Raw genomic sequence first — 10,375 nt, forward strand, 5'->3', positions numbered from 1 at the left:
GACACCCTCCGTGTTGAAAAATGTCAGAAATTCACACTCACCAGATAGTGTTGATCCCTGTTGCCATAAGGCAAGTAGAGATCCAAGCAGGCTTATTAGATCTCCGGGATCGAGATGTAAATTCTCAGCTCGTCCTCCCGATGGGTTCTCTCCACTGGGTGTGGGGAACCCATTGGGAGGAAAAACTGAGAATCTCCATCTAGATCCTGGAGATCTAATAAGCCTGCTTGGATCTCTACTTGCCATATGGCAACAGGGATCAACACTATCTGGTGAGTGTGAATTTCTGACATTTTTCAACACGGAGGGTGTCACCATCACTATACCCAGGATTATCAGCACGGTAGGAAGACTGTGTTCATTTGGTGGGATATCTCTAAAGGATTCAGTACACAGTTATTGTTGGACTTTTTCATACAAATTTGTTTTCACTTCTTTCGTGCATTATGTTTTCTTGGGGGGGGGGGGGGGGGTTCCTCTCTATCCCATACTATTTGCAGTTATTAATTGTTTGTATGTTCAGAGCACTTTATTGTTATTATTCACTTGCACTATGTTTGCAAATTAATTTGCTTTTGCGCTGCTGATTGCATATACAGTTGCGGGAATTTTTACATATATCACGTGTGTGTGTGTGTATATATATCCTGCAGCAGCAACCATTATTATTGCACATTTAAAATCTTTTTTTCTTTGGAGAGAGTGCAATTTTTAGTTGGAACTTTCATAGGGGAGTTCTGAACAATGGGTCATCAGAACATTCTTGCTATCATTGAGTCATCTAATTTTGTTCAAAAACCCTTAATATTCCACCCGGATCTCTTATTTGGATGAAATCCCAGATGTATTAAAAGAGGTTTCATTACAATAAAAATGTTTTCTTACAATAGAAAAACGCATTCACAGTAAGAATTTCTCCATTCCAGAATATTATTTCATCCCTCTCTTTCAATTTTTTTTCGTCACTGCATTCGAAAATGAATGCCAAATTTGATTCCCCTAATCATTAGATGAATTGAATAAACATTCTGAAAATTAAATCTTTCAAATGAAGTTCTACTGGTATCCAACCAGCTTTAAAAAAAAAATCCCCTAGAAATATGCAATTTCTCTCTAACCACTTTATAAAGCAGCCATGTTACTGCAATAGAGCGAGCCTGACCCACTAATCAGAGGTATAACTAAAATACACAAGCCCTGGTGTAGAAATCTAACAAGAGCCTTCATTGTTTCTGTTCTGCAGAGGAGTTTTTTAAAAATTCTTAAAAGGAAAATTAGAATATTTAGTTTTAAATGTTTAGAAGATTTTATATATAAAAATTGAGAAAATGCTGAAGGTTAGAACAGTAATGTATGCTAATGACATACTTTCCTAATTTGTTTCTATGCAGAATTTGTAAATAAATTATTTCTATAGCAGCTTCCCGTTTAGCAGGGGTCCACAATGACTATCCATGAATACCAGGTTAAGTGTAGTAATGTGATTGGGTTTATTACAAACCTGGAAATTAGTGGTCATTGCTGGGCCACTGAGCTGCAGTTAGGAGATGCATCACCCCGCAGTTGACATATACAAAAGGGCAGGAATGTTTATGGGCACATGGCCGCATGAGGTCTACTTCATTGCCCCAATGTGGGCACACGGCCACACGAGGTCTACTTCATTGCCCCAATGTGGACACACGGCCACATGAGGTCTACTTCATTGCCCCAATGTGGGCACACGGCCACATGAGGTCTACTTCATTGCCCCAATGTGGGCACACGGCCACATGAGGTCTACTTCATTGCCCCAATGTGGGCACACGGCCACATGAGGTCTACTTCATTGCCCCAATGTGGGCACACGGCCACATGAGGTCTACTTCATTGCCCCAATGTGGGCACACGGCCACATGAGGTCTACTTCATTGCCCCAATGTGGGCACACGGCCACATTAGGTCTACTTCATTGCCCCAATGTGGGCACACGGCCACATTAGGTCTACTTCATTGCCCCAATGTGGGCACACGGCCACATTAGGTCTACTTCATTGCCCCAATGTGGGCACATGGCCACATTAAGTCTACCTAATCTTCATATTGGATCAACATCATTGACCTAACATAGCCATGCCGCCATATCACGCCAATGATGTCATGAGCATCCCCACCCTGCAGCTGAATGTATACAAAGGGGTAGAGATGCTCATGATATCACTGACCTATGGCAACATGGCCATGTTAGGTCAATGATGTTGGCCTTAATATGGAAACGCAGCAACGTTAAGTCAATGAAGTAGACCTAATGTGGCCATGTGCCCATACTGGGTTAATGATATAGACCTAATGCAGCCATGTGCCCTTATTAAGTCAGTTTCCCACCGGCAACTCATTTGCCCAGCAATGACAACTAACTTCTGAGTTGAGACCAAACACAGGCTCATCCCTACTTAGGAGACCCATGTCTATTAGGGATCAACCGATATCGTTTTGTTCAGGGCCGATACAGATTTTCCGGCCACCCTTCAGGTCGAAAGCTGATATTAGGTGCCGACATTCTGTACATTTAAAGTTTTTATTTTTTTACACTATCCTTTTACATTTTTTTTTTTATCACTTTTATTGCTGTCACAAGTAATTTAAACATCCCTTGGGACAGTAATAGGCAGTGACAGGTATGCTTTATGGAGGGATCTGACCCCTACCCCCTCCTCTGCACTTAAAAGCATTAAAAAAAAACAAGTTTTGAATACTGCCATTTTTTAAAAAAAATTATTTTTTAATCTGGCACTTTTAACGCTCCAGTGACCAGAAGTGATGTCATGACATCACTTCATAGTACATCGGAGACTTGATCAGAGCTGATTCCAGCTTTGTTCAGGTCTTCAGCCAACCGGCGGATGTGCCGGCTGGTCGCTCGGGCCTCCCGGTGGGACGGGAGAACCGGGTGGAGTGGCGGGAGGGTGCCCCCTCCCACTGGTGGTAGTAACAGCCGAGTGGCTGCTTAGCTACATCATTTGGTATTAAAAGAAAGCCGACCATCAGCTCTAAAAAACAGTACCGGTCATATCGGCAAGTTTGTGACCAATACTTTTTTTTTTTTAAAAAGTGAATATCGGCCCCACCAATAATCAGTCAACCCCTAATGTCTATGGCAGCAAACGCCAGCTGACATCAGTCAGAGGGAACATCGATCAGTGAGGTTAGAAAACCCGTTCTTATCACTACAGCTCCTAAAATATTCTGCCAACACTTTTCATTTATCTGATTTGGCATTATCGTTCAAGGTCGGCAGAGCCACCTGTGTAGATTTTTGGAGTGCTCTGTGGAGCTTGGCAGATTTACGTTTTCCAGCGTGGTGAAATCCTGCCTGCCCTTCAATGTCTAGGGAAAGCCCTATTATTTGCCATGCTGAGTGAAAGTCTACCAGTCACATCTGACTGAAGACAATGCAATCTCTATGTGCTAGATTATGTATCTCAGTAGCTGTTGACTCGTGAGGCTGGGTGACTGCAGTAGTTCTACAGATATCCACTAGAGAAGACTTTCCCAAGGATTCCTCCAGAAACTTCTAGGGGTTTCTTTAGCAATGGGCAAGTTCTGCCTCTTAGATAAGTAACCACTGACACCAAACTGACCCCAAATAGGGAATTTTTCACACTGACCACAAATGTAAGGAGCATTCTTCCCGCTGACCATCACACTAATAATCGGTGATCTAGTAATTAGCAGGGGTTCCTTGGGGCTAAAAGGTTATTTCATGGGTTGCTTCATGTTAAAAGGGTTGGGATAATTTACAAACCCATTTATGCAATGAGAATTGACTCTACGAGTATTCAAATCGTTAAATTTATATAACTCTATATTCACACTTGAGCATGAGCCTTATGAAGCAATTTTAGAGCTTTTTTTGTGTGTTTGTAGATACATTTTCAGGCTTGAACATTTTTTTGAACAATGGAAAGCTAGGAGGGAGGGAGACAAGAAATTGGGAAAAAAAAAAAAAAAAAGTGCATTTTTCAGGTGCGCCTATTAAAGTCCATAGGATTAAAGATGCCGACTATGCCCTCATATTTTATCAAGCTTTGGAGCGAAAAGTGACACTTGGATGTGAAGAGCCCCATTGAATACAATAGGAATCTTTAAGTTGAGCGTAAAACACTTCAGCAAAAGCACTTCAAATCACTCAGGGATGAATGGGGATCTTGGGGTTAGGTGTGCCCCACTCATACTTGAGTGTAATGCCTAGTGCACATGATGAGAAAATCGAAGGAAAAATACTGCATTCGGAGTGATAGTCTGACCGTTAGAGGTTTTCTTTGCATCAACTAGAGGTTCCTACAGATCATACAGGAGAGGAAAGCCAGGAGGGTAGAGGAAAGCCAGGAGGGTAGAGGAAAGCCAGGAGGGTAGAGGAAAGCCAGGAGGGTAGAGGAAAGCCAGGAGGGTAGAGGAAAGCCAGGAGGGTAGAGGAAAGCCAGGAGGGTAGAGGAAAGCCAGGAGGGTAGAGGAAAGCCAGGAGGGTAGAGGAAAGCCAGGAGGGTAGAGGAAAGCCAGGAGGGTAGAGGAAAGCCAGGAGGGTAGAGGAAAGCCAGGAGGGTAGAGGAAAGCCAGGAGGGTAGAGGAAAGCCAGGAGGGTAGAGGAAAGCCAGGAGGGTAGAGGAAAGCCAGGAGGGTAGAGGAAAGCCAGGAGGGTAGAGGAAAGCCAGGAGGGTAGAGGAAAGCCAGGAGGGAAGAGGAAAGCCAGGAGGGAAGAGGAAAGCCAGGAGGGAAGAGGAAAGCCAGGAGGGAAGAGGAAAGCCAGGAGGGAAGAGGAAAGCCAGGAGGGAAGAGGAAAGCCAGGAGGGTAGAGGAAAGCCAGGAGGGAAGAGGAAAGCCAGGAGGGAAGAGGAAAGCCAGGAGGGAAGAGGAAAGCCAGGAGGGAAGAGGAAAGCCAGGAGGGAAGAGGAAAGCCAGGAGGGAAGAGGAAAGCCAGGAGGGAAGAGGAAAGCCAGGAGGGAAGAGGAAAGCCAGGAGGGAAGAGGAAAGCCAGGAGGGAAGAGGAAAGCCAGGAGGGTAGAGGAAAGCCAGCAGGGTAGAGGAAAGCCAGGAGGGAAGAGGAAAGACAGCAGGGTAGAGGAAAGACAGCAGGGTAGAGGAAAGACAGCAGGGTAGAGGAAAGACAGCAGGGAAGAGGAAAGACAGCAGGGAAGAGGAAAGACAGCAGGGAAGAGGAAAGCCGTCATATCGGTACAGACTGTCATGTTAGTAGGACATCTTTCTTGGGCCCCCTACCCCCGTGAGATAAGCAGTACCTCCATCCCCTGCAGTTCCACCCCAATGATGGAACTCCAGAACTCATGGACAGGACTTCTCCAGGACACAAGGGCTCTCAGTGTTCTATCACGTTTTATATGATAAGAACGCGGCATACATTTCTAGAAAGTGGAAGGATGGCCCGAGACCAGTCATGACCGCTAACACAGATGTAATAACCCAACTAAAGCTACAACCAACGTTCCCCTTTTAAGATCTGAAACAAAAGACTGGTTTCCATAAGAGGTGGTTTCCAGACGATAAGATGGACAATCCTTCTGCTAGAAATAAACCGTCATCAGTGGATTCTATGAAGAGGCCACACGTCTGTCTGTATGGAATCACTCGCTCTGTTGACAGATACAGTGAGATGTTGGCCTGTTTCTGACCTGGGTCTTGATTCTGCCAGTGCAGTTTTGACAAATTATCAGTGGCAGAGTCACCTAACCAAATGAATCCACTAAAAGTCAGGGCTCAACAAACCCCAGGCATCAGGTTGTCGACCAGATGTTTCGACCTGGATCCCGGGCTGCCGTCCGAATGCTTCCTCCCCCACTATGTATCCCAGGTTCTGCTTGCCTATCTGTGGGCCCGGGACCAGCATAGCGGGTGGTTCTGTGTAGAGGGGGAGGGAGGAGAGTGGACACATGTCTGTTCTCCTCCCCTTCTAGCTGTTGACATCACTTCTGGGTCCTTGTTGACAGTTTCCCCCGGCCATCAAGGCCAGGAAAGAAAGTAGTACAGTGCAATGTGCATTACATTCAATGGAGCACATAGGAGACATTCCAAGGTCTTTCAGACCCGGATATCTCATTAAAAAGAATCTGTCACCAAGAAAAAAAAATCATCACATAGGGGACGTTGTCATGGGGAAAAAAAAAGTAATAAAAAACAAAAATTTTGTTTTATAATTGTAAAAAATGAAAATTACACCCAAGCACATAAAAAACTCCCCCCCCCCAAAAAAATTGAGGCCCCCCCCACATATATGCACATACAAATGTAAACGCATGCGGTGGGCCGCCTGCACCTAAAACCATGGATTGCGATACAAGTTACATATCGCCGTGCACGCCGGAATGAGAGTAATAATTCTAGCACCAGGCCTCCTTCGTAACGCTAAATTGATGACTTATGGGTGGCATTTAATGTGTCACCTATAGAAAATTTAGGGTACCGACATGTTTGAGGTGTGACACGTTGGGAATCTATTTACTCGGTGCAACCTCCGCTTTTATATTTTACCCAAAAATTAGGGGAATTTACTGTGTTTTAGTGCCGCCTAAAATTATCTTTTAATGTGTTTTTTTTTTCTAGTGAAATTTTGCGTTTTTACCTTTGCTATAATATCTTGTGATATAAAAAATTGGAGATACCGCTATTTTATTCTCTAGGGCAGTGATGGTAAACCTTGGCACTACATTTCCCATGATGCTCAACTACACTGCAGAGTGCATGAGCATCATGGGAAATGTAGTTCCAAAACATCTGGGGTGCCAAGGTTTGCCGTCACTGCTCTAGGGCAGTGATGTTGAACCTTGGCACTACATTTCCCATGATGCTCCTGTTCTTTGCAGTGTAGTTGAGCATCATGGGAAATGTAGTTCCAAAACATCTGGGGTGCCAAGGTTCGCCATCACTGCTCTAGGGTGTCTGCTTTCAGAAAATATAGAACGTTTGGGGGTTTTGTGTAATCTTCAGGCCTAAAATTATTTTTTTTAAGTGCAAAAAAAAAAAAAAAATGCAGAAAAAGGGGTGTGGCTGGCCTAAAGGAGAAGTCCACCTTCGGGAACACGTTGTGTGTTCTACCGTAGGATTTGTTGGTTCAAAAAAAAAAAAAAAAAAAAAATGGCTCCTCCATTCAAAGCAAACAGCGTAAGGATAGGCCTGGGAGTGAAGCCCCGGTCTGATGGCACGCCTGTCTATGAACTCAAGTATCAAATGATGACCAATCTACACACCGGTAAAATAAATCTATAAATGTAAACTCTGAAGAGTAGAAAACTGGGCTGAGTATGGTGGAATCCAGGCTGCCCATACACAATACAATCTCCTTTAGATCTACCATTTACTATGTAGTACAAGGGTCTGATTGGATACTCATTTAAAGAAAGGTTTAGGTTAGTCCTCATATTACATATCTTTATTAGAACAAAGGCAGTACAACCCTAATGTATGGGGGAGCATACAGCTGGCCATACACTATGCAATCTCCTGCAGCTTTACCAAATATATGAGGACAAATCTAAATCAGCCATTAAATCAGTATCCAATCAGACAGGTCCTTATACTACATAGGTGACAGTAGATCTAAAGGAGATTGTACGGTCACTTAGGATTGAGTTCACAGTTCAGTGTTTTAGTAAACCCAACACTGGCCATACAATCTGATTGTAAAATCTCTTTTAGATTTACCAAAACCATGTAGTTTGAGGACAAACCTAAACAATCCATACAGTTAGTATGAAGTCAGGGAGGCCCCAAGGACTACATACTCAATGGTGGATGTAAAGACGATTGTCCAATCAGGTTGTCCAGTGCATGGTCAGCCCAATGGTGGCCATACACTGTAGAGAGAATTTACAATCAGATTGTATGTTCTCCTTTAGACTTAGGCCCCTTTCACACAGGCGGACCGTTCAGATGTCCGTTTTTTTGGCAGATCTGAACGGTCCCCCCATGCATCTCTATGGGGGATCGGATGTCAGCAGAGACATGTCCGCTGACATCCGATCCGTCAAATCTGGACGGATGGAAACCCTATTTTCCATCCGTCCAGCGGATCGGATGAGAACGGACCGACGGTCCGTTCCCATCCGCTTTCCCCCATAGAGACGCATGGGGAACTGTCAGCGCAGAGACACAGCTGTCCTGCTGCTCAGCGGGGGATCGGCGGCTCGATCCCCCGCTGAGAAAAATGGAATCCGTCCGACGGACAGATAGTGTGAAAGGGGCCTAAATCTGAACGCTGCATTTGTATCCAATCAGGGAGGACCAGGTACTACATAGCTGGCGGTAGGTCTAAAGGAGATTGTACAATCAGATTGCATAGTGTATGGTCAAGGCTAATGGTAGCCTTACATGTGTCAATTTTGTTACTCAATCGGTGTGCAATTCAATAGCCACACTTCCCTTCTGATCCATTCAGTCTTTGTTTAGATGGGATTCAATCAAACCAAGCTGATCAGTGAACGTGGAAAATGATCGATCGTTTTACATCATTGGGCAGCACTGAGATGGACGATTGGGTCATACATGCCATCAGATTTCAATCCATTGGCTTATGGAGGTCGCATTGTGGAAACGGAGATAAGAAAGAGAACGTACAATCAAATCTTCCAACTATCGATTGAAATGTGTGTGTCAGATCATTCAGCTGTGCTGTCAACTACAGATCGATTATTCCTACTGGAAGATGATTTATTGTAGTGTGTATGGCCACCATAAAGACAATCGTGCAATCAGATTGTATAGAAAGCCTTTGATAAATGATAGATTTTCTGAACGATCCCCGCCAGTAGGAATAATCAATCGATGGGACTCACACAGGGAGGTGATCTGATCATTATCCATCATATCGGTTTCCACCATGCAACCTCACAATCAGATTGATTGAAATATGGTTCAATTGATAACCAATCTCAAAAGCTGCTAATAATTGCAAATAAATAAATCGATAATTTTCCGCCCTGAATGACTTAATTTGATCAAATGAATATGGAGTCTAAATTATTAGGAAGTTCAAAGTTATTGGATTGTTTGTTTGTTTTTACTAAAAACTCACATCAATTAAATAAAAAAATAAAAAAAGAAGAAATAAAGCATGTGTGGCCGATGATGGAATTGTACGATGAGATTGTACAGTGTATGGGCGGGGGAGGGGCGCACGGTGTACTTACTTCTTCCGGCAGTCCAGGAGGATCCCGCTGTACGACTTCTCCCCGCAGCTCAGGGTCACCACCAGCGTGTCATTCAGCATCTGTTCCACCAGGACCGGCACCAGCGAGCCGACCCGCAGCTCCTGCCCGTCCTCGGCCTCCATGCTCGCTCCGGCTTCCGGATGCCGGCCACAGGCCTGCACTGTGCACAGCGCCCCCCTCCTCCACCGCCGTCACCGCTCTTCCGTCTCTGACCTCCCGGGATCCGGGTGACGACACACAACGGTGTCCCCGCCCCCCCGTTCTTCCCCCTCTCCACGCTTTGTGACGTCACGGGAGGACAGCTGGCTTTGTGACGTTACAGCTGGGAATCCTCTGATCTCCAATACATGGAACCCCCACACCGAATACCAGAGACCTGGAGGAATGATACATTGTATCCAATCACTGATATATATATATGTTATATATTATATATATATTCTATACATTGTATCCAATCACTGATATATATATATATTCTATACATTGTATCCAATCTCTGATATATATATATATTATATACACTGTATTCAATCACTGATATATACATTCTATACATTGTATCCAATCACTGATATATACATTCTATACATTGTACCCAATATCTGATATATACAGTGCCTTGCGAAAGTATTCGCCCCCCTTGAACTTTGCGACCTTTTGCCACATTTCAGGCTTCAAACATAAAGATATAAAACTGTAATTTTTGTGAAGAATCAACAACAAGTGGGACACAATCATGAAGTGGAACGAAATTTATTGGATATTTCAAACTTTGCTAACAAATAAAAAACTGAAAAATTGGGCGTGCAAAATTATTCAGCCCCTTTACTTTCAGTGCAGCAAACTCTCTCCAGAAGTTCAGTGGGGATCTCTGAATGATCCAATGTTGACCTAAATGACTAATGATGATAAATAGAATCCACCTGTGTGTAATCAAGTCTCCATATAAATGCACCTGCACTGTGATAGTCTCAGAGGTCCGTTTAAAGCGCAGAGAGCATCATGAAGAACAAGGAACACACCAGGCAGGCCCGAGATACTGTTGTGAAGAAATTTAAAGCCGGATTTGGATACAAAAAGATTTCCCAAGCTTTAAACATCCCAAGGAGCACTGTGCAAGCGATAATATTGAAATGGAAGGAGTATCAGACCACTGCAAATCTACGAAGACCTGG

General features: G+C 44.0%; 1 protein-coding gene across 1 annotated transcript in view; it reads right to left on the bottom strand.

Annotated features, from left to right (window-relative positions):
* Positions 1-9,429, bottom strand: part of PWWP2B (PWWP domain containing 2B) — a 65,774-nt gene extending 56,345 nt beyond the window's left edge. Inside the window, exon 1 of the mRNA XM_082267566.1 lies at positions 9,177-9,429. Coding sequence (XP_082123692.1) covers positions 9,177-9,319 — 143 coding nt within the window. The 5' untranslated portion in view covers positions 9,320-9,429. The remainder of the gene's footprint in view (positions 1-9,176) is intronic.
* Positions 9,430-10,375: the final 946 nt, after the last annotated feature.

This window comes from Pelophylax lessonae (assembly GCF_965119305.1).
Source record: "Pelophylax lessonae genome assembly, chromosome: 9".
NCBI classification, from domain to species: domain Eukaryota; kingdom Metazoa; phylum Chordata; class Amphibia; order Anura; family Ranidae; genus Pelophylax; species Pelophylax lessonae.